Source organism: Oxyura jamaicensis, chromosome 1 (genome assembly GCF_011077185.1).
Source record: "Oxyura jamaicensis isolate SHBP4307 breed ruddy duck chromosome 1, BPBGC_Ojam_1.0, whole genome shotgun sequence".
NCBI classification, from domain to species: domain Eukaryota; kingdom Metazoa; phylum Chordata; class Aves; order Anseriformes; family Anatidae; genus Oxyura; species Oxyura jamaicensis.
The window spans coordinates 132,617,333-132,642,857 of NC_048893.1; the positions used below are offsets into that span (position 1 = coordinate 132,617,333).

The 25,525-nt window shown below is 39.0% G+C and overlaps 1 protein-coding gene across 1 annotated transcript; it reads left to right on the forward strand.

Moving 5' to 3' along the window:
• Window positions 1–561: 561 nt before the first annotated feature.
• Window positions 562–23,802, forward strand: LOC118171332 (arylsulfatase D-like). Its single transcript, XM_035334397.1, is given in 12 exon segments — window positions 562–874; window positions 13,986–14,214; window positions 15,572–15,690; window positions 16,635–16,757; window positions 18,224–18,400; window positions 18,403–18,646; window positions 19,735–19,871; window positions 20,084–20,127; window positions 20,129–20,219; window positions 21,766–21,928; window positions 22,633–22,754; window positions 23,210–23,802. Coding segments are annotated over 12 exon segments (2,130 nt in total). The 3' UTR covers window positions 23,578–23,802.
• Window positions 23,803–25,525: the final 1,723 nt, after the last annotated feature.

Sequence of the window (25,525 nt, forward strand, 5' to 3'; positions counted from 1 at the left end):
ATTTTGAGTGCTCATAAAGTGTACAAAAAGTGGTTGGTATGATATTATCTCTGTCCACTGGGGCTCTTTTAATCCAGTTATGAGAAAAGCCAGTAGGCAGAGGACGATCAAGACAGACATTCTTAAAAAAAAAAAAAAAAAAAAAAAAGTAGATCTTCCATCCTTAGCTTCCTGTTTACAGAAGGCTATATAATGCTCCAGAAAACTGCTTATTTCATTAAGGGAAAATTGATGCTTCATGTTTTCTACAGCTGTTCTTTAGTAACATTCATACTTGCAAGATGCTGGAAAGCACACCCTGTGGTAATTTAACATTTGTTTGGAAAGATGCATGGAGCGAAGGCAGCTGTGGGTTTGTGATGAAGTTGGAATTTTTTTACGGTGGTACCAGTATCGTAAAGTAGGGAACCTCTCAGTATAAGGCATGTATGTTTAATATAGCTCTGTATAAAGGGAATAGCTCCATTTAAAAAGGAGAAAAATGAAGACCTGAGGAACTACAGGCCAGTCAGTCCCACCTCTGTGCCTGGCAAGATCACAGAGCAGATCCTCCTGGAAACCATGCTAAGGCAGATGGAAAATAAGGAGGTGCTTGGTGACAGCCAACATGGCTTCAATAAGCGTAGATCGTACCTAACAAATCTGGTGGCCTTCTGTGTTGGGGTTAGAGCATTGGTGGATAGGGGAAGAGTAATCATCTACCTGGTCATCTACCTGGACTTGTGCAAAGCGTTTGATACTGTCCCCCATGATATTCTTGACTCTAAATTGAAGAGATATGGATATGATGGGCAGACCACTCAGTGGGTAAGGAATTGGCTGGATGGTTGCACTCATAGAGCTGGTCAACGGCTCAAAGTCCAAGTGAAAATCAGTAAAAAGTGGTGTTATTCATTGGGACTGACACTGTTTAACATCTCTGTTGGTAACATGGACATTGGAATTGAGTGCAATCTCACTTGAAGTTTGCAGATGACAAGAAGCTGTTTGGTACAGTTGACACGCTGGAAGGAAGGGATGCCAGACAGAGGGACCTGCACATGCTTGAGAGGTAGGCCTGTGTGAACATCATGAGGTTCAGCAAGGCCTAGTGTAAAGTCCTGCATCTGGGCCGAGGCAATCCTAAGCACAAATAAAGACTGAGCAAAGAATGGATTGAGAGCCACCCTGAAGAGAAGGACCTGGGAGTGTTGGTGGACAGAAAGAACAACATGAGCCAGTGATGTGAGCTTGCAGCCCAGAAAGCCAACCGTATCCTGGGCTGCATTACAAGTGTGGCCAGCAGGCTGAAGAAGGTGATTTTCCTCCTCTCCTCTGCTCTTGTGAGACCCCACCTGGAGTACTGTGCTCAGCTCTGGGGCCCCCAGCAGATAAAAGGACATGGACATATTAGAATGAGTCCAGAGGAGGGCCCCAAAGATGATCAAAGAGCTGGAGCACCTCTCCTCCAAAGACAGGCTGAGGGAGTTGGAGTTGTTCAGCCTGGAAAACTGAAGGCTCCAGGGATACTTTACAGCAGCCTTCCAGTACCTAAAGGGAGCCTGCAGGAAAGCTGGGGAGGGACTCTTTGTCAGGGAGTGGAGTGACAGAACAAGGGTAATGGCTTTAAACTAAAAGAGGGTAGGTTTAGATTAGATATTATGAAGAAGTTCTTTACTCTGAGGGTGGTGAGGCACTGGAAGATCTGGATGCCCCATCCCTGGAAGCGTTCAAGACCAGGCTGGATGAGGCCTTAAGCAATCTGATCTAGTGTGAGGTGTCCTTGCCCATGGAAGGGGTGGTAGAATTAGATGATCTTTAAGGTGCCTTCCAACCCCAACCATTCAATGATTCTATGACTATTTGAGTCTAAATGTTTTATGGGCTTCAAATTAGAAATTCTCAACACTAGGGACCTTCTAGTTCAACACACTCTCCCTTTCAGTACATAAATACAAGCTAGTGCACTGTCTAGTCACCTAAGGCAAGAATATGTGTTTGGTAAACTGCATTGCTGTGGACTATATCATCTAAAGTGGTAGTTTAAACACACAGTTCACACAAACATCTACATTTGAAATATACCTATGTAAAGGGTAAAATTAATTAATCTAAGTAGGTATCTAGTGTCATCTCAGCTGTCCTAGGGTATGACATGACTTTCCAAATCCCAGTCTTCCATACACATAGGCTATTGATCCAAACCTAATTGTGTCTTTCAAAAAAGAAAGAAATACATTATTTTTGTCTAATGAAAGCAGACAGGTAGTGTCTGCTAGTGTTCCATCAGAAGGAACAGGGAGAGATAGGCATAATTCTCAGACAGGGTGAAGAAGGGACCAAATCCTCTGGAGGCATATTTTGATCTTGGAAACTCAAGCTAAAGACAGTAAATATCCTGAAAATATGTATATGTTCAAAGTAGTAATGGTGAGCTCCCCAGAGGTTATTTCAGGACTTCTAAAGGGAACTGGGTGGAATTTTAGCATTCATTACCATGAAAATGACACTCCAGTAGCCACGAAGTCCCTCCTACAGGATTTCAGCTGCCTCTTTGAGCTCAACACATCCTTTGGGAGCTGCTAAATGTAGGCAGCTCCATGCTCACTACAAATGAGTGCATCCTCCCTGAGGGACAATATCCTACTGAGACAGGAGCAGTCATGAGGAAGAACAGAGACAACAGTGCTGCAGGCAGTGTATTTTGTTATTCAAATAGAAAAATGACTATGAATAAGGGTGACATTTGGACTAATATGCTGGCTTGAGCGTATGAGATGATAAACATATGTGATATTTTTTCCTTTGGCTATGTCTTTAGCTTAATCTCACAGAATGTGTAATTTTTATCTCTATATATTATTTTCAGTAACCAGTTATCAATTTCTTTAGTTGGCCTAGTACAAACTGGTTTATTACTACCTTATTAGAAATAGAATAAGAAATTCTTGTTGTTTTAGGAAGACTGGTAATGAATGCTTAATCTCAGGTGTGATGTTTGAACTCTTCATATTTACCATCATTGTGTCCTTAAGAGTACAAGGGAATTATTTATACGTCATTTAAAACAGAGGAAGTCAGTGTAAGGCTTCTGTGAATTTGTAGTACAACTAAGTAGTAGAAAGTAAGCCAGGCAGTAAGTAAAGAAATAATCATAACAGCAAATTTGACAGAAAGAGAGATAAACTTTCTTTTGCTCCCTTGTGAAGTAAGTTTGTCAGACTCCTCACATACATAAAATAAATAATATTTCTGCTAGCCTCAGAACTTTAATAGGTTTGGTCCTCATGTACACAACATTTGACCTTCCTGAGTCAAATCATCCATGATTATACACTAAAGGAAGATAGGGTATCATATGTCTTGTATGAACTAGTATATTATTATTAGATAGAAACTACACCAGTGAATACTTACAGCTCCCAAATTCTATACTGTTCAGGGTTATGTTTGTTGTCAGTAACACTAGGTTTGCCGTAAGCAACCCTAGGATACTGGTCCTGGGAGCAAACCTCCTTTGAAGCTGTTCAAAGTGCATCTGAAAAATTGCTACCAGAAACAAATAGTCACATAAAATAAATAAATAGATTTGTATTCTAGGTAAAACACATTTGGATTGGTAAAAGTAGCCTCCAAGGATAGAGAATGCCTATAAAAAAGATTTTGCCCTGTGTTGTGACAGTTGCAGTAGCCTTCTAGACTGCATAACTCACAGCTTTAGCATATTTATGATAGTTTGAATAAACAGCTCCTGAGAAACTTTCTTCAGCCAAATAAAATCAGCTCAGTCAAAGCTCTGCAGAGTGCTGTATGTTCAGGTATTGACAGATGTGCTACTCTGGGAGCCTCACAGCTACCAAGATGGAAAAAAAAATTCCCTGTTGCAACAAATGTGAACACAGATATCTAAGAACCAAGAGATAGCCCATATATCCTCAGCTTGGTCTGTGTTGCCTCTCCTTTCCTCATTTATTTCCCCCTGAACAATGTGAAATCAGGGTCAGGCCCTGTATCTGATTAGTTTTTGGGAAATCACAAATAAGTTACTGAATCTTTTGCTTGTGTTCTAGCTGTAGGAAACTGCCTCCCTTACAATACACCCCTGTTCTCTCTGCAGGACACTCAATGGCGACTCATGAAGGGATAGAGCATTAATTAATTGCTTTCTTGCTGACACAAGTGAAGCCCACATGTTAAAAAAAAAAAAAAAAAAAAAAAAGTGTTAATACATGTGGATATTATTTCCTGTAATAGATAATTCATATTCAGAAATGTGCAATCACTTATTCTCCAGGTAAAAGAATAAATCCATGCAGACTTACACTCATTCCTCTCTGGCAGAATTCCAGGCAGAATGGGTGGTTTGCAGGACAATTTTTGTTAGGTGTGTATCCCATTTTGTTCATCCTGTAAAACAGTAATTTATTTCACAACTATATTATTTTTTGAAATTCCTTCTTTCAAGAAAAGCTGTTCTGTCAAAATGAAATCCTAAGAAAGATCTGGAAACCAACTAACATACATATGCCTCTATCAGAAGATCCCTTACGCCTGGTGCTGCAATGATTTCAATCGGTAAGTTCTTGGAGGAGTGAAATAGAGATTTTCCTCCACTCAGATACTGAGAACTCCCACTGTGATCAGCTGGTGAGAGCTAGGCAGCTGGCCAGGGTTTTCTGCAACTTGACCTTTTGTGTGATTTTTGAAATACCTCATTTGCTAAGTCTCACTGTTGTTGAGTGGAAGACTGATCTTTGATGGACACTTCACAGTCCTGTTCTCATGTGGGTTTCTACTACAATCAGATTCATACTCACAGCCTTACTTTCACACCTGTGCAGAGAAACATTCTGAAATTCTTCAGCAGATCTTGAAACTTAAGAGTCTATTATTTCCTTTCTTGGCAGAAGTAACTTGAATCTCTTGTCTACTTAGCCTCTGAATTTCACTGAACATGTAGAAATTCAGTATCTTTGTGACTCCTAATCTCCTGTTATATCTGGGGGTCATTTAGCAACGAAATAAGAACAGAAAATGCTGGGAGGATGAGGGTCCTGCCAGACAGGAGGAATACTGTATTGAATGTATTTCTTTAAAGAACAGAACAGCACATGAACAAAATGGAAGGCTTGTTGTTCAGTCTAGCAGATTCTTGTCTCAGATGAAGTTATACACTTCTGTCTTAAGAAAGGAGCAGCAATATGTTTATTGATATGATGTAGTAATCTGACAAAGCTTAACTGTAAATAAGACAGCAACTTAAGATTTGAGATGCCAAGGTACACTTGGTTATTTACTGCATAGAGGACAGGGTAAGTCAGAGTCATTTGGGTACTCCTGTTGAGTCATGAGGTTCAGGGTAGACCCCTATGCTTTCTAACTTCCTTGAACCAAAGAGGTAAGGAGACTAGGTATGGCTGAATCTACTTCTAGTCCCAGACTTGGTAAATGGTTTATGCCTAACGACTATAAGTGCACAATTAATCTAAGATACAATTTTAATGAAGCTTACAAAGTTTGGCAAGCTATTAATGACTTACTGGATCTGTTGCCACAGGGAATCTCTGTGAGGAGTAAGGGATGACCTTGAGAGGTGTCCTTGTTCAAGGTGAGATCCTCTTGTGCAACCAGCTGCCATACAGAAAAGCTCAAAGGGTTCTTGGCCTGCTCACTATTTAAGGGGTAAGACAGTGAACTAACTGACTTATTTTTATTTGGCACATGCTCCATTGGCCCTCAGCTGCTGAGCAACACATCGATCTCAGTTTCTCCAGCACACAGCTTGAGCCAATATTGTGGTCACTATCCATGTGAGCAAGGCCTCAGGTGTAGCCAGTACACTGGTGACTATCTGCCTGAGCAAGGCCTCAGGTGCAACTTTACTTCAGCATGAAATCACCTGCAAGATCATATAGAGTTTTCAGTATTTCAGGATGTGCTGTTCTATGGAGATCACAATGCAACATTCTGCGAATCTGTCTCGCCCCATGGAGTTTTGTTCCTGAATATACAAGTTGGTATCTGCAATGTCTGCACTCATGGACATGGTTTAGTGGGTAATATTGTTGGTAGGAGTATGGTTGAACCAGAAGAACTTGGAGGTCTTTCCAACCTTCATAATTCTATGATTATCTCAAGCTTGACTGACAGCTTCTGTCAAATAGCATCTCAAGGGAAAGAAATGAATGGCATTACCTGGAAATGTTAAAATCAGAATTATATGAAAAAAAAAAATCACATGGCATCTGTCTGTACCACAACACTGAAGTGCATACAACATTGCTACATAATTTCTATTCAGTGTCACATCATAACATGAGTTTGTAACTAAGCATTTTTACAAAAAAAAAAAAAAAAAGTTTAATCCATAAGTAAATTACTAGTAATATGATATAAAGAGGAAAGACTTCTGTCATCCTTTTTCAGGATTTGTCTTCAATTATTGTTTCCTCATCAGTACTTCAATGTTCTTCTCTTGTCTATACATTTCAATATTCTTCACAGAACTTTTTTTTCGTATGAAGAGTTTCACTAACCTCAGGAGAAGACTGAGATACTTCCAAAATTCAAACATATGAGATAGCTACAGAGCTGACTTTCTTCAAGTTTGGAAAATATTTTTTAAACAGTCAGCACACCCATTAGGCAGTCTATTTATTTATTTCCAATCATTGCTAAGATTAATAAACTGTTTACAGATTAGTTACCTCAGTTTCTTCTTTCCAAGAAATTTCATAATCTCTTTCTAACCAGTGAGGGTAAGAAATGAGTGGTATGTAATGCTTTGATTTCTACAGGTTATTTTTTCTATTTCTCAAAGCTGGCAGAATTCAAAAAAGACCAGAGTTATTCTGTATGAGATAGTGGTTTGCATCACCTTCTTGTGTGTAACCTACGTTAGAGGGCCATGCAGACAGCCTCCAATTTTTATAGAACTTTATCAAGGAAAAGAAAAGCTAAAGGCTAGCAGATTCCAAGTGAGGAACCTAATTTTTAAATATTGTTTCTTAACATTTAAAAATATATGTACTTTCAGGAAGCCACCATCAAGGTGCTTACTGTAAAATCCACAATGACCACTGTCATCACCCTTCAGATTATGAGTTTGGTTATTCTTATGGAATGCCTTTTAACTTAGTAAAGAACTGACAGATGACTTAACCTCCATGACTGATAAGAGTGTTCAGAGTGAAGCTCTGGTTTTATAATCATTTGATTGGCCTCATTATATTCACTTTTGCCTTAGGACAGCTTACTGGCTTGGTATCAGCTGGCAAACCAGCATCTGCATTGTTGGGTTTGTTATCTGCCACTTACTACTTATTATTGATTTGTAAAGCACAGGAACAGGGTTATGATGAGAGCCCATAAACTGTCAGCAAAACCACTCCTAATGGAAAGGACTTCATTTCTTATTTTGAGGGAGACGGCATAATCTATCAAAAGTTAAAGTGTATTTCTCTGCAAATATACTTTTGTTTCTGGGGTGCCTTGCTTCTCTGTTGGAATGTCTGAGAAATGAATGATCAGTAAGCCACCAGTTTTCAGTCTTTCTCTGTAGGCCAAACTGAAGTTACTGTTGACAAGGAGGGCTTTTTAAAAATTGCATATTACCATTCCCTCCTTCTTATTATGGCAGACGGTTGGAGAAACTAGGTGGCAGAAAATTTCTGGCTTCTGAGAATGGGATTTCTGCAGGTGGGAACTGTCATTCAGAGACAGGAATTGTGTGGTCAGACCTGAAATAGAGTAAAGGGGCCAAAACCAATCTTATTTGTGCTGAAGGCTCCTGCTCCTTCCTTGCTTTCACACTCTCTTTTCTTTGCCCTACTCCATGAGCTACAACTATTCCCATCAATTACTTTTTGGGGCTGAAGTTCTCGGTTCTTGAAGAAAATAATGCAATTACAATTGCAATATGCAGATAAACATTTAAGTCCCCAATGCACTCGTCAAGACATATGTACTGTACCCAGTAAGGACACTATGAATCTTCCAGATGTTGGTTTCATCAAGGACTACTTATCAAGGTCTGTGTTGTGTTTTTTTTGTGTTTTCTTTTTTTTTCTTTTCTCCACATTGCAGGGATATTTTATATTAATATTTGTTTTGACCACTAAGCATTTTATGATGTTAATAACAAGATGTCTACACCAAGAACCTTTACCCTCTTTCCTATCTCTGGTTGAATAAAAGTTATTATTTACTCATAGAATCATAGAGTGGTTTGGGTTGGAAGGGACTTTAAAGACCACCTGGTTCCAACCAGCCTGCCATGGGCAGGGACACCCCCCACTAGACAAGGTTGCCCAAAGCCCCATCCAGCCTGGCCTTGAACACTTCCAGGGATGGGGCATCCACAGCTTTTCTGGGCAACCTGTTCCAGTGCCTCACCACCCTCTGAGTAAAGAATTTCTTCATAATATCTAATCTAAATCTAGCTTCTTTTCATTTAAAACCATCATTCTTTGTCCTATCACTCCACTCCCTGACAAGGAGTCCCTCCTCAGCTTTCTTGTAGGCCCCCTGTAGGTTCTGGAAGGCTGCTATAAGGTCTTCTTGAAGCCTTCAGTTTTCCAGGCTGAACAACTCCAGCTCCCTCCGCCTGTCTTTGGAGGAGAGGTGCTCTAGCCCAAATTCAGTGCATTATAGACTGAGACATTTGTACCCTGTTTTTAAACCACCACAAGCACACACATTCTGTAAAAAGAGAGGTCTTGGGCTCGCATGGACCTCTGAAGTTGCATGACAAGCCAAGCTGTGCAACCACAAAAGTATTAACACTGGCAAAGGAGAGAACCCACAGACAGAGGAGGTAGAAGGATACAACCAGGAATAACTGAGGCTGCTGGCATTGGTATGCACACATGAACGTGACACTGCAGTGACTGATTTTGTCTGGGCTGGCTTGCTTGCCCTCTGCATTAGCCATGGCTGCCCTGCTTCCATTTGTAGGGTGATTCTCCACACAACACATGGCAGCCAGTAGCCCCACGGCTTGTGATTTAATTATCTTCCACTCATTTACCACTAAAGCTCTTTCTATTGGCATTGTCTGTGAGAGTTATTACTTTAAAACAGTTACTATTTGGTCAGCATTTGTCTTAGGGAGTGAGCAGACAAGTTCTCACCTTGTGGTAGGTGGGACGAAAAGCTTTGTACTGTAATTTTAAAAGAGGTTAGCACCCACTGATAACTGTGAAACAAGTACAAGCAGTGTTTTAAAAACCTCTCATTACAAACAAAGACCAGAAAACCTAAGAGGAAGAGGAGAGTGAGAGCAAAACTCATGCAGCAGAGCGAGCATGATGTGCATATAAACTGAGCTGCTAATGAGGGAGAAAAAAATAAAAAATCCTTCGTGTTTCCCTCAGGGTGGAATATTCCCTCCTCCCTTTGCAGGCCACTGGCATCCTTCCCAGAAAGCTGGGGCTGGGGCTCCCCGGGCCTGGCAGGGCCTCTCCGGCACTCCCATAGCCAAAGCAATGTGTAAATGGGGTTGCGGGGACCAAGAGGGTGCTCCATAATTAGTGGTCTCTGTTTTCCTTCTCTTTGTAACCCTTCACACCCAACTCCAGTTCGGGGAGGATTTGGTGGCGAATGATAGGTATTCTGCTTTCCTTACCATCTTCGGAGAATTTCTGGGGCCTTTCAGTGATGAACAGCAAACACAGTTTGCCTCCAGGTTGCTTCCTTGCAATGTTTGCAGCTCCTCCAGCATCAGGGCTCGTCCTTGATTAAAAAACATGGGTTGGTTGCTTGGAGAGCTTGGGTTAGTGGCAATGCACAACACCAAGTGGTAATACAGTGCTATAAGCATGGTGACAGATAGCAAGTACTGATGGTAGCAGTATTAAATCTGAACTATGATAAAAACCACCAACAACAACAAAAAAAAACTCACCAGTTGCAAGTACTGACTGTGCTCACACCAGCTCCCAGCTCATTGCCCACTTCCCTCCTGAGCATCTGCTTGCCTGGAAGCTGTGTGAAGAAGAGAGGGCAAGGTGAAACAGCATGTTGCTCATGGTATGTGGCACGTGCTTCTTCTGGAGCCATGGGGCATGCTGCAGTTAGCATTTTTAATTGCATTCTAATATATAGTTGAATGTGATTAACCTGTTGTGCAGTGTGTCTTTACAGAAGAGAGAAAACAAGCATTTATTCTCAGCTAACAGCAGCATACCTCTACACATCATGTGGAAAACTTTGTCCTAATACTTATAATTCATTTCTGTTGTATTTAAATAGGTGGATAAGGGTGTTCTGTTGTTTGGTTGGGTTTTTATTTATGTATTTATTTCTCGCTTCTGTGAGAAAATTATTTCTTTCAGTATGCAAAGTAGAAAAACAAAACACAGAAATAAAACCAATTGTTTTGCTGTGTCTGACGACTGACATTTCATGTAACTGACATTTTACAGCTGTACATCTCCTAGCATCTTTAAGAATGAGTTGATTCTTTAAACTCCAGTGGATTCCCAGAGTGTGTGGTGGTGTGGCCAGTCTTCTGGGTATGAAGGAGATATGAGAGACATGACTGGCTTTGCTAATTTTGTATTTTGGTCATGGGCAGATGTTTTTGAAGTGGAGGTGTGTCTTTTTTCTTCTCCATAAGACTCAAAGAAGGATAGACTCTAATCTGGGAATGTATTCAACACGTGAAATATTCAGAGGATGGGGGAACTACCAGGAGTCAGGCTGTAGTGGGTGGGGAAGGGGCTGATTTTCTTGCAATTTCAAGCTTGCAGCTTGCTTGCTGTAAAGCAAAGCTGAAGAAAACAGCTCTGCATGACAAGCTGCATAGAAAAAGCTATATAAACCTATTTGGAGTTGTTACAAATCAATTTGAGTTAGGTCCACCTGATTCAGCCACTTAATAAACCAAGAAAAAGCTTCTTTTGTTAAATCTCTTAAAGTGATTGTTTAGCTGCAGGCTTTGCAGCATTGCTGGCAGGTTGAATGAATTATATTGTATCAATTAAGACTTCACTATTGGTTGATATATTTGGAGAAAGAAGTGGTGGGGCAGTCATGTGTAATACCACTTTGAGAAGAGAATAATTTCTACATAAGGCTTACAGACAATTAAAAATGTTTAACTGAGCGAGACATGTCCCTGAAGAGTTGGGCTGGCCTCTTCCTGTTGCTCATGGCTCATTTTGCAGAAATGTTTAGTGTGATTTACTACAGAGTCCCTTGACATTTTATGTGGAGGTACTAGGCTGAATAACTGATGGTGCGTACTTCTGGTTGTAAATGGAGAAATAAAGTTTTAGTTAACAGTGCCATTTGAGAACTTTTCAGCTGAAATTAAGTAGTAATACCACTGATTATGTTCAAGCCAATAGCAAGTAGTCTTACAGTTTGTCAGCTCTATTTGAGTTTGGGGAATCTGCCATTACTTTCAGTCATTCTTTGCCTGGGAGACTTCTGCTGAGCATAACTTAGTACCATCAGACTATCCTTTGTCCATGCAAAGACTAAGCAATCTATAGATTTATTATTTTGGTATTACACGGGCTAGAAGAAGTTATGTATTGGGGAAGTATTTTGGGGTGACAGCTAAAAACAATATTGAAATTGAAGGAGGAAAAAATAAAAAATAAAAATAAAATGAAAAATTTGAAGAAACTTCCTCCAGTACAGAGCCATTTTCTTCAGGTTATTTGAACCCTTTAGGCGAGAGTGTTAAAATTGGCTTTAATTGAGCTCTTTTAGATGCCTGTAAAATGTAGAGGCATTGGCTATTTGGGAATATGTTATGCGGTTTATCTGTAATGCCAACAACTAGATGCTGGTTTGTGGGCACACGGATATGTTTGTTGCTCTGATAATGTTTACTATTAAATTTCAGTTGACTGTCTTTCTGTGGAGCCCCATAACTTGTTTCTCTACAATACTTTTTCTTCCACTTTAGGCACTCAGTCTTGATCATATTGCACTCTTCTTGGAGGCATGATTGAACCATAAATTACCTTGCTTGCAGAAAACAGGCATGCATTTGTATGCTTCTCCTTACAAAAACTGGCTCAGTCTCAGCAAAACTGATGAGCTACAACTTGTGTTTTGGCCCCATGAATTTATGCACTAATTTTCTACAGTTTTGATCTTGACTAAGCTCTTTTTCTCATTCAATATAAAACATCTTTCCCCACTCTTGAATTCTTTACATATTGTTTTCTGCCCCCTCTCCAGTTTTCAAACCTTATGTTTTTACCTTTTGATCAAAACCAAACCAAAACAACAGTGATTCCCATCAGTGCTATGTCTTTGAGGTTAAATCACCTCACCAGTAACTCTCTTGTAAAAAGACATGATTGTCTTTTTGTCTCATATTGACTGAGGTGTTTTTTTTTTCTTTTTTTCTTTTTTTCTTTTTTTTTGGTGGTGTTTGCTTTTCTCTATCACAGTAGTGACTATACTCAACTTGTGCACTTATTTTCAGGATCACTGCCTACAAGAAGATGATTGCAGCCCTACCTTATGCAGCCATTGCTGCTGTTCTATTCAGGTGAACAGATTTCTATCTCCCTCCTGCATGTATTTGTTTGTACTTGGCAGAATTAAAATTCTATTGTTTGATTGGCCCACCTTTTTTTCCCAAGCAACCCAGAGTTCAAACTAATCATTTTTCCTTATGCTTTGCTTTGTCTTTGTTCCCTTCCTAGCCTCTGTGTAGGAATTTCAACTCCATTAAAAATCACGTCATTGATGTCCTCTCTCTATCCCCCTCTCCCCCCCCCCCCTTTTTTTTTTATTCCTCCTTGACTGTTCTAAGGTGAGTACTGAAGCCACAATTTAGCAGCTCAGTAGCTTTTTCAACATGTGGTCGCCTGTGCCAATGGCTTCTAACCTGTGCTTGAAAGGTCATTGTCAGTAAAGATAATATAGTTGATCATCTGTGGTGTAAATCCATATTAAGTCTTGTCAATAAAAATATATAAATAGCAGCCTGTGTTTTCCTAATGCTTTGCACTTACCTAATTCATTAAACTGACATTGTAAAATCACTTTGTAATACTAGCAGCCAAATGATTTCATTACCATCTTGAATAATGTCTTTATGTTTTAAACAAGACCTCTCTCCCAAAATGGAGTTCTCTATGTCTTTAATATCATAATTTCCAGAATCTAGTGGGTAGTTTTGTAGGTAGTTCTGAAAAGGTTTATATGTGTGTACGTTTTATATTGTTCTTAATTTCAACTTTATTGCTTTTGAGTTTTATGAGCGTTCAGTAACAAAACATTCTTGCAATCTTCTTCCAAGTATTAAAAGATGATCACTTTAATTTCTAAGCATGGTTATTTTATAATGTAAAGTAATGCTACCTATCCACAAGCACAGTTACCACAGTTTTAAAAGAGTAGTAGATTGTACAAAATACGGCTAGAACTTTGCTCCTGAGTGATTGAACTTTGCTCCTGAGAGACTGAATTCCTGTAGTAACCAGCTGGTTACTTATTTATGGCTAGGAGGGCTCAGTCTTGTCTGTTTACAGAAAATCCTGTGTGTTGTGCTTACCTGTTAGAGGTGATGGTTTCGTGTTTATTCAGAAACACTCAGTGAATCTTAAACAAAAAGACAATTTTGTCTTTTTACAAGAGAGACTGAGCTGGCCCGTGTCCATCAAAATTAGCATGTATTGCAATTACAGTGTGCAAGTTAAAAATCAGTCCAGGACTACATCTTGACATTGTTGATCTAGCAGTACTTACTTGGAGGGTTTTGTAGCTTCAGATATTCTAGGCATATTTATGTAAGTCTGGTATGCATGTGTAAAAATGTAAATTCTCTTTTTGCCAGATATTAAATATAATTGTCTGGTATAGGGTTGCTGGCGTCTTGGAATGCCAGTAGAAAAGCTACTGCAGCCTCTCTGACTTGAGTGACCTAGGTGGTAGTGATGGAAGAAGTGAAAGCAGTAAAACTCTACCCTTCTGCTTCCCACTGAAAGTAAGGCTGGAAAATGGAGTTTCCCACTGTTTTGTTTATCACATTGCAGATCTGCTGCCAGAGGAGCTACCAGCACTGTTCCAGTCTTGCAAGTCCCATATGTTAAAAGTTACTTTGCTGTGCTTCAGGAGATGCCTACTATTGGCACTGTCTTCAAGTTTACTCTGGAACACATTTGGCTTGACTACAGCTATGGACACGAAACCCAACATAGTTTTGTTTCTGGCTGACGATCTTGGCATTGGAGATGTAGGATGTTATGGGAACAATACCATAAGGTAAAAAAATATATATATTAAAAAAAATACAATATATAGCATAGAATATCTTGAGTAATTAAACCTAATAATATATAGCATAGAATATCTTGAGTAATTAAACCTAATAATAAAATAAGAAACATTCTTAAGCCAAAGCACTGGTAGTTCAGGAATTTGTGCATTTAAGTCCTTGCTGTATGCATGGACATAGGATTGAGGCCTAAGTAAACAACATATAGTGAAAGAAAAAAAATCCTATTTTCATTTTATTCTTTTTTAAGTTCTTTCTAAGAATTTCTCCCCCACTCCTCAATGTACTAACTCTCCCATCACCTGTTTTGGTAATAAGGTTTTCTGTCATCCTTGTTCATGAATTTCTTTCCATTTTGTACATAGTTAAGCCTTTCTCTGTCCACCCATTGTTCTTCCAGAATCCCTTGTCCATTTGCTTGCTGTCTCTTCCAATACACCCCAATCTAGACTCATGTGGGCTGACACATGGCATGGTTAAGTTCCTTCAAAACTGGTGATTACATTATTTCAAAACTTAAAGGCAAAGCAGAAGTGAATGGGCATTAGGAGCATATCTTACAAGTCTCAACTCATGCCATCTGAATGGTGTACAGCCACTTTGCTGTCAGGCTCTGTGTCATCTCCCTCAGATGATGGTGGTGGAGTTGTGCAGAGGAATAGGCTTATGGAAGTCCATTGTCCTCTTCTGCTGGTGGTGAAATAATCAGGAGACCTCTTTGGTGGTGTTGTAGTCTATTTATGTGGGAGAGCTAGGCTCCCATACAAATGTAAGCACATAAAGTTACATGTGAAATGTTAAAATATAAAATATTAAAATAATAGTTAAATGTAAAGTTACATGCAAAGATGCACCGGTGTATTACAGAATAAGTACAGTGTTTAAAAGCATGGAACAGAAAATATTGGTTCCAATAACTCTAAATACTCTGGGAGACTCTCTGGTTTAATGAACTCTGAAATTCAGGCTCCAAATGGGCTAACAAAAGCAACCTGCAGGAAGCATTTGAATAGAAAAATATCACCCTCCTTAGATAAATCTTTCCAGTTTTATTTTCAAACTAAAGATTACCAACAATGCCCAGATTTCTTTTCAGTGTTGTCAAATGTACTCTATGGCTATGTCCCAGGAATGGATTCTCCAGTGGCAACAACCTAATTCACCCACTGTATCAAGTTTTGTTACTATACTAGTCCTGCATATAGTCCTACTATACTAGTCCTGTTTGTATACAGAAAATAACTTTTTGAAAAAAAAAGATCAAAATCTCCAGTTCTTCTTGGAAATGTATTAAAACAAGGTTCAGGTTACTTTGCTTCTATTGAAATTGAAACTCTGTTTTAGGACCCCAAACACTGACCACCTGGCAAGAGGAGTGAAGCTTACTCAGCACATTGCCGCAGCTCCGCTCCGCACTCCCAGCAGAGCAGCGTTTCTCACTGGCAGATACCCCATCAGATCAGGTCGGGCCTATTTTGAATTGTAAATTTCTATGTACAGTGCTGAGGTACTACAATAACCAGTAAGAAGGAACAGAGAAGAATTCAGCTACTTCCTCACCCTGAGTTGGAAAGTACATTGTCAGTGGCTATAACTTTATATATGTGACTTCTGAATGGGAACCACTGCCTCACCAGTTGAGAGACTTTTAGCCTTACTTTGTAGGATTCAGGAACACTATGTGATGAAAATAGATATGTATGGAGAAATGCTAGCATCAGTATCTGTCATTTATTTATTACAACACAACCTGGGGCAAACTGTTGGAATTCCTCAAGATGGTGATGGTTAGAGGTAAGGGGTTGAAACAGGGCTCCCAAGATAAGTGAGAAAGTTTGTAGCCAAGATAATGCAGAAAGTCACAAAACTCAGTGAAAATGGAGTGTTGGATCCATTCTTCACCTACCTGAGGCACCTTTTGGAGGACTTTATAGATATCTTTCTTTCACTAGGAAACATACAGCAAAATTATATGCTTAGTTTAGGAAACCTACATGCAAAATCTGTATGTTGGGTAAACTGTATATCACTTAACATTGCACAACATCCCCAAGACAGAGAAATGCAACTGTTATCTCTCATTTTAGACGAAGAGCAAAGAGACTAAATTAGCACAGCTGCTCAGAAAGGCAGAAAATAAAACCTACTATATAATGTCACTATTGATTAATTCTTAGCTTGATGGTAAATCTGGTGCCAAGCAGTATTTGTTTTGATGGATAACTCTTGACTATCTGAAGCACTTAGGCACACTATTGATAACGCGATGTGACTGCCTTCAAGATATGCTTAGCAGAGTGAGGCACTCTGCTGTCTTCAGGTGAAGCACCTGATTTGGGGCTGACAGGAGCAGCCCAGCAAGCAGAGTGAAAGAGGCTGGCAGGACTGACCTAACTATTTCCATCAGGGATGGCTTCCAGCAATCGGTACCGAGTGCTGCAGTGGAATGCTGGATCAGGAGGGCTCCCAACAAATGAAACAACTTTTGCCAAGCTTCTACAGCAACAAGGCTATACTACCAGGCTGATAAGTAAGTGAAAATGTTTCAGCATGAGTCTGAAGATTGACCTGGTTACATGAAGGGAATTTAGGGATTGTAATTGTTCCAAATGGCACATGAATACTCTCCAAAAGACTGAGGAGAGAAAACAACAATTTGTATTTCCAAAACTTAAAATACTGTGGTGTAAAGAGTTTTAAGAAAATATGAACGCCTGTACAAGGTATGGGAAACAGGAAGGATTAAAACCTGACTCATAATTATAGTGGGTGAGAATTTATTTTACTTGGCATAAGACTTTTCAATGGTTGGTCCACTGAGAGAGTTTTGTTAACGTAGAGATTGTTCCAAATAAAACAGCCTTTAAGTATTTCACCTGGCTTTAGGGGTCAAGAGGCAAATAAAACAAAGAGCATAGGGAAAGAAATAAATAAAGCTAGTACCCAGAGAGCAGGTGATGTCTCACAGGTGAGGTCCCAAAGAATAAAGGTACTGTAGCAGTTCCCTCAGATGAAGCCAAGATGCAAAGATGTCAGAGAAACACTGCTCTGGAGCACTTTCCTGTCTGTGATCAGACTTCAACACTTTCAAGTTTCATCATTCTTTTGCCAAATACTCAAAAATGGACTGGCAAAGTGTCTCTTTTCACTTCTATTCTGCTTTTACTACTGTTCAAGTGATAGACACTTCTTCAATGGTTGCCTTAGCATGAATTAATAGGGTAAGCACTGTGTCCCTTAAAGTGAAGGGGTTCAGCTGTGCTAAATGCAGTCACCTCCAAGTTCTGGGAATAAATACGGCTGTGTTGAATCACAAACTAATAAAGTGAAGTCTTCCTGGCAGAGTCTATAAATTACTTGGCAATCCTGTAACCCAGCAAACATCAGGGCGCTTTGGTCCAGCAGTTTTCTAAGCAGAAAACAGCTTTTGTCTGCTTAATCTGTTAGGGAGACTGGGCAGGGATGGAGTTAAAGGTTGGCATATAGTTTTTCTCCTTTTCATGTTGAGTAGGGATAATGCCTGGGAAATCATCTTCCTGAGTCTGGTGATCAAAATGTTTGGTAATGTAGGCAAAAAGTTTACTGGATCTTCTAGTAAATTTTTAACATGATATTAAAATTAAGTTGCAAGTAAAGCATTTGAAAGTTGGGAAGCGAATGTAATAAAGCAGATGCTGATTTAGAGTACCGTAATCCCCTGATCCTCGTTAAAAGGTGATTAAAATCCCATCCCTATGTGACCCTCATCACTTCACTAGCTGACCACCCTGCAGATTTCTCTGTTTATTGCATGACCACTTGGGGATTGCACGTTATGATACAGCATTCACCTGATCAAGCACTGATTTCTCTGTGCATCCTTATGCACCTTAATACTACATTGAAAGAGGGAGTGACTCACCTAATCCCCAGGCAGATGGTTACAATGCTACTTTGGGCTGCTTTTGAGTTGTCCACCTTAATGTTCTAATTTCTGTCATGCTTTAAAACTTTCAGGAAAGTGGCATCAAGGTGTAAACTGTGAATCCTTCAATGATCATTGTCACCACCCTCTCAATCATGGTTTTGACTACTTTTATGACATGCCTTTCACATTTCTGAACAATTGTCAAGAAAACAAACCTCCAGAGCTGGATGTAGCCCTTCAAGCTAAACTTTGGCTTTACAGTCAGATACAGTCATTGCTGTGATCACTCTTACTACTGGAAAACTGACTGGTTTGATTTCCATCCGCTGGAAGATAATTGCCTGTTTTACTGTGGTGGATTGCCTTTTCTTCATTTCACGGTACTCTATTTATGGGTTTGTGCAGCGCTGGAATTGTATCCTGATGAGAAACCATGATGTCACTGAGCAGCCGATGAGATTAGAGAGGACTGCTTCCCTCATGCTGAAAGAGGCAGTGTCATTTATCAAAAGGTAAATGATTGTATTTTGCAAGTGGGAAGATACTCTGGACTCTTGGAATAGTATTATTTTTTTCCATAATAACTATAGCTGTATCTTGATAACTTTGAAACTCTCATCCAAGTTCCCTATTTAAAAACCCAAAGGACATAAATTTTAATTGCAACTGCCTGCTTTGGAAGTAACAGCAAATGAGATGACTTTTCACCAAGTCATACGTGACCATCTCACTATACACTGTAATCTGTATACAGTTAATTCACTGCAAGATTAACCAGCTGATTTTTACATTTCACTCTACAAGCCTCATTTTTGCTTTTTCTCATAATCCTTATAAAACACTGATAAAAGGTGCATGATGCATAAAATCTTGTGAAAATCTCAAAACACTCAAATTCCATTTTCATGTCATTCAGACACTTGAAAAGGAAACTGGGTAAGATCATTCATTTACTAGCTTCAAGTTCCTCTTTGGCCTGCACAGCTGCTGATAAACAATTCAGTGTGCCAAATGTCTTTCTGGAAAACAAAGAGAATAAATATTATTTTCTTAAAATCTGTGAAAACAAATGTACTGACGAGTATAAAAGGCCATCTTAGAAAAGACATATAGATCTTAAAGCAAACATAAGACTGCATCCATTTGCATTTAATTAAAGAGGCATCAGAGCCAGTCAACTGATTCATTTAAGCATTGTGTAAATGCTATGCCTGTTTAAACATTGGAATTTGAAAATAATCTGGCTGGAAATGATCCTTCTTGCCTACATTTTATGCAAGAAAGCAATTAACTATGATCAATGAGGTGCATTATGTCTGGGTACAGTATAGACCCATTGTGTCTGTGCATGGATGAATATGAAAACTCAAAATCATAGAATCATAGAATCATAGAATATCCTGAGTTGGAAGGGACCCTTAAGGATCATCAAGTCCAACTCTTGACACCGCGCAGGTCTACCCAAAAGTTCAGACCATGTGACTAAGTGCACGGTCCAATCTCTTCTTAAATTCAGACAGGAATTAATAAATATAAAAAAAATATTACAAATGTGCACCAGAAATTATGTTAAATTTTTTTGTTTTGTTTTGTTTTTAAGAAACAGGTATGGACCATTCCTTCTCTTTATTTCATTTCTACACATTCGCAGACCTCTCTTCACCACAGCAAAATTTCTTGGGAAAAGCCATCATGGTTTATATGGAGACTATGTAGAAGAAATGGACTGGATGGTGGGTAAGTATTTTGATGAAGGATTTGTTTCAGATACATATGCCTGTGTATTTTAAAGCAGGAGAACTAATAAAATCCAAATATCCACAGCAATTTAAGCTGTTAAACACTTCTCATAGTGCATTGCAAAAGATCATTATTGAGACATTGTAAATGTGGGGTGTTCTTTCTAATTGCTTAACAGGAAACTTGGTGTCTCTCTTCTTAAATTTAAGGCAAAATTCTGGATTCACTTGACAAGGAAGGTTTGGAAAATCATAACGTTCACATACTTTGCCTCTGATCATGGAGGACACTTGGAAGCTCAGGATGGCTCTGCCCAGCTAGGTGGCTGGAATGGTATTTATAAAGGCAGAAAATTCATTATGGACTTACATCTAGGTTAGAAACAGAAACAATGAATTTGCTTGTCTGAAGCTGTCAAGGCTGGAGTGAGTTATATTGTTTTCTAGCTTGAAATACAGGTGACATTCAGAGGTAATTTAATGTTAAAGTTACCTTTTCTTTAAGTAAAGTTCAAGCGTTATTACACATCTTGATAAAGGGATTGTATAGTTTGATACATGTAAACTATTTGGTGTTCTCAAATGAAAGTCACTGGAAAAAAAAATATGATAGTTCCCATCATCTCTCTCCTCTCCCCCTTGCCACCTCTGATAGGACTGTTCCTGATTTACTTGTTTCTTTTCTCATTAGCTTCCAGAAATCATTGCTACTCACCTAATTGTTATGAAAGAAGGTAAAGGCACATTGTGCTGTGACTTGCAGCAACCGTGTAGTCCCTGTGTGCTTTTATACTCTATGTAGAATCGGTGATTAGCATAAGATCTTAATGACTTCAGTGGTCTACAAAGACCTCAGTCTCTACCTCCTAATCTTTGTGCTGTGAATTATGCTTCAACCTGCTCAGCAGTGCGGTAGCATTTTCAAGCCAAAAGGATATGCTTTCATTGCATATTCTCCCACCTACCCCAGCAGTCCTGTGTAATCAGATCACCTCATCCTGTGTCCTGTCATTAACAGGTGAGAGTGTGTGCTGGGGGAAGGAAGGCTCAGAGTGTAGGCTCTGTTACCAGCAATGAATCATCTACTTCTTGTCCAAACGTCTGATGTGTTTATTTTCACAAAACAGGTTTTTTCCAATTCAAAACCTTCTTGAGCCTCTCCACAGGACACAGACAAGGTCAAAGATATGAAATTTTGGCTCCCATGTGATGGATGCTTTGCTGCTGAGCAGTGGAGTTTTTGGCTCTTACAAAAGAGAAGGGCTTTCAACTAGTACACAGATCTTCTATCTCACTCCATATTTCCTGTCTTTGGTGATAAATTACATCTTTTTATGGATAATAAGACTGATTCATAAGCCTGATGGGATCTAGCAAAAGCAGTGTTTTTGACACATTGAATATCTTAATTAAAACAGATTTCTGCTTTCAGAGTTAGTTAAATATTGTCTTAACATGTATCTAGCATCAGGATGTTTTATTAGGTTAGTTGATGCTGGTAGCAAGTTGGAGAAAGGTGTTTTCCTGCCATTTTAAGTAATGTGTATATGACTTGGTTTCATAGGTTCTGATTTTTTGCTTCTCAGATGTTCAGAGATGTTGCATTAAGCATCAGGAGAGTCAGGTCCAAATCTCAATTTCAAAAATGGAAAATATATATAAGACATAGGGAAATGTAAGTGTTAAGGACACAGATTTTGAAGGGAATCCATGGCTACAAATATAAGATTTTTTTAATCAGCTATTTATTAAAGTAGGATACTAACTCTTAAGTCTTATGTACTTTTAAACAGAATATCAAATATTTCTTCAGTCTTGTGAGTACTTCCTTTGTGAGTTCTTCCTCATGAGTTTCCCTGTGAACTGCCATATGTTGATTAATTTTACTGCAGGGAGAAAAGGCATGGGAGGCTGAGAAGGAGGGATTCATGTGCCAGGAGTATTCAGATGGCCAGGAGTGTTACCTGCAGGCACAGTTATCGATGAACATACAAGTCTGATGGATATTTATCCCACAGTTGTTCATCTGGCTGGAGGAATATTGCCACAGGACAGGTGGGGAGATGTTTTCAACAACAGAAATTGGTAGGAGACCTAACTACTAAATAATTACAGTGTTGTTTTTTTTTTTATCATCCTTGGGGATCCCACAAATATTCCCTTAGTCTCAAGTCTAGTCTTCAAGATTTTAAACTAGAGAACAAATCGCCCCAGATATGTCCACAGGTATGCATGTCGCCCGAGGAGTTGCTCCTGCAAAAGACCAGGTACTTCTTTCAAAAACAGGTTTGGCATCTCTCATGAAAGAATTGGTGGCTGAGGCTCTTCTGGTACTGACTGACCTCAGTTATGAACGCTTAGATTCCACTTCAGATTTCTCTTAAAGTGATTAAACCCATTCTTGTTCAACAGATTTCTAAAAGTTCCTTTGAAATGTGCTATATGTAAACAATTATGAAATCAGTATTGATTTTCTGAATAGAGGATATTGTTCCAGTAGACCAAACTCTAAATGATGTTTAAATATTGCTAAATGGAATGAGTTGACCCAGCTATTTTGAAACTAACTAAATTAATTAATTAAAATCTAGGTATCTAAAATACTAACTTGACAATCTTCTGGCTGCTCTAAATCTATGAACAAATTATTCTGTATTCTGTCTCTAGCACTAGTGCAACTAATGCAAAATCAGTAATAAGTATACAGTTCACTCTGTCAGGTTCGTCCCCACCTAAGTACATTTCTCCCATTACATTAGGGTGACTGATGGATGAAACTTGATGCCTTTACTGCAAGAAAGAACTCAAAGGTCAGAGCAGGAGTTCCTGTTTCATTATTGTGGGTCCTACCTGCATGCAGTGCAGTGGCACCAAAAGGACAGTAAGTGTAAATGTTTGTTCCATATTAATTGCAGAATATGCAGTTTCTCCTCCTGTTGGCTGCTTTGCAAATCGACAGGTTTATTATATGATAGGTGTTTATCTGTACTGATATCTGAGATTCTTGAAATTGTTATGCATGATATACCAGTACTTCTAGCTAGCTGGAGGTGTCTTACAGCAAAGAGAGATTTGTAATAAAGGAAATATATTATAGGAAGTGGGGTGGGAATAGAGGCTGTCTACTACTGCACTGGAAAATGGATGTTGTTGTCTTCATATTTCTAGTGCTTTTTATCAAAGTCAGTACTCAGTGAAGAGGATCTGACTTGTGGCGATGGGAGAGCCAGGGTGTATGGGAAGAGGTATCTGTAATAAATAGTCATGCCCCTTGAAGATACTTTCCATTTTCCTCCATTGTCTTATAGTTGTGCCATAAGATATCTTTCCTGCCAGGTGGAGCCATCTGGAAGGCTCATTATGTGACCCCAGTCTTTCATCCACTTGGGGCTGGGGCTTGCTATGGAAAAGGATTTTGTCCGTGTTTTGGGGAAGACGTGACCCATCATGAGCCTCCGTTGCTGTTTGACCTCTCACAAGACCCTTCTGAAGCCAAACCTCTGTCAGCTGACACCGAGCCCCTCTTTGACACTGTGATAGAGCGGATTGGGAGAGCCATAGAAGAGCACTGCAGGACACTGACTCCAGTACCAGAGCAGCTCTCCCTGTACAATGTCGTCTGGAAGCCGTGGCTGCAGCCCTGCTGTGGGACATTCCCTTTCTGTTGGTGTGATAAGGAAGGTGGCCGCACACTAAATTTGTGAGATGAGTGTTTGGTAACATGTCCTGAGGCACTAAGTCCTCTGCTAAACAAGCTTTCAGAAAATATTCAGGTCTTTCCACTGTCTGGCAAACAAAATGGATGAAAATAAAGAGAAGTAATGTTGAGTAGAGATTTTCCCCTTTATTCTTCACCACTAGCCAGAAGTCTAAAGGAAATCCTGTCTTTTGTGGTAAAGGAATTGAACAGATGAATACTGTGGGGTTTTTTGTTTTCAAATGTACATGTAAGAGACAACTGTAGAGGTATATGACTAAACTCTGTCAAATTTATGCCTGCTCAAGGAAATCAACTGGAGAACTCTGCAGAGAGCCTAGTGTATACTGTTGAGCAGGCATACAGCAAGAAATATTGGACTTACATAGAACACTACATGTTTGCAGTCATGCCCTGTGGTCTATAAATCACACTTACCCAACATAGCAGTTTGAGTCAGTATTGCTTACTGCATTTTTCTGTTGTCTTTCCAAGAATATTGTTGAAATGTTGAACAATTGTGAGTTCGTGAAGGATACTCCTCAAGCTGTACATAACTTTTTGAGTAGAAGAATAGAATAGAAATTGAATAGAACTAGAACTTTAAATAGCACTTTTTGAAGCTGTAAATAACTTTTTGAATAGATCTGCAGCTTTAGTTGAGTGACAATAACACATATCACAGATAGTAGAAAGTACCAAACACTGAAGTCCGGTATAACTGCAATACTGACAAAAGAGAGAGAAGCATTTTGCTCTACAGAAGGAGGTCCTGGTGCATACTAACTTGGCAAACAGCAGCTTTATTAAATAAAAGATGCCAATTAAAATGTTTTGGATAAATAGCTTGCAGGGTTTCATAGTCAGTTAGCAAAACACAGTTCATTTGAGTTATATTGGAATTAATGCTCATAAATCTTTGGCAGCAGTATACTTATATTTACAAACTGTAACTTGTAAAAATGGATCATACCAATACTAGTTTTAAAAAAAAAAAAAAAAAAAAAAAAAAAAAAAAAAACACTAGTGATGTGATCCTAGCCAGACTTTCTAAGGAGGCACGTGACTTTGTTTGCACTGAAGACTGCAGTGAAATTGTAGAGATTTTAGTGCTTTAAACTGTATCTTTGACTGTTCTTTGCAGTATGTGGATGAAGTTAGAGTTTATCATAAGCATGCTGCTAAAACTCTGTAGTGAAATTGGGCTTTGAAGTGAGTGAATGGAAATCAAATGTTTGTAGGTTTTGTTTTTTTCTCCTATGACTGTCCCTGCAAGCATTTTACTTGTTCAGACAGTTTAGTTGCTTAAGTTTTCTTATCATTTCAGTATTTTCATAAGCATTACATAGAAAAAAATTTTTACAAATTTGTTTGTGTCATTTCAATATTTAGCTTCTTCAGTACAAGTTCACTCTGAAAACTTGTCAGAGTTATAAGGGAATATATGAATGTCAGTGTCTCCTTGTAGTACTGAGACGTGAGAAACAGAGAGGCCACATAAAGCACACAAAAACTCAAATGTTTTTGCTGGCAGAGAATTCACCAGTAGTAGTGAGTAGTGAGGAAACAACAAATTCCTGTACTTTGGTGCAGTTTAAAAACAGCTGAAAAGGAGGAAATGCTGCAGGACTGGGAATGCAGAGAAACATAATCCCCTTTCTGCTTCAAACCTTTCTGTTACAAACCTTTTTTTTTTTTTTTCCTAATAGAAGATCTTGGTTTAAAAATTAATTCTGTTGGAGACAATAAGTTATCATAGGTGTTACCTTTGTTTTGGATAACTAACATAGTGGTGAGTAATAGGATGTAAGGGCTGTACGAGCAACCTCCGCTTCCAGTTATAGTTTTATTACTAGGGAAAAATTCAAAGCACTTTTTATTATTATTGTTTTTTCCTTGTTTTAAACACATGCCAGCAGCAGCATGGGCACATCTTCAGTAGTGATCACATGGTC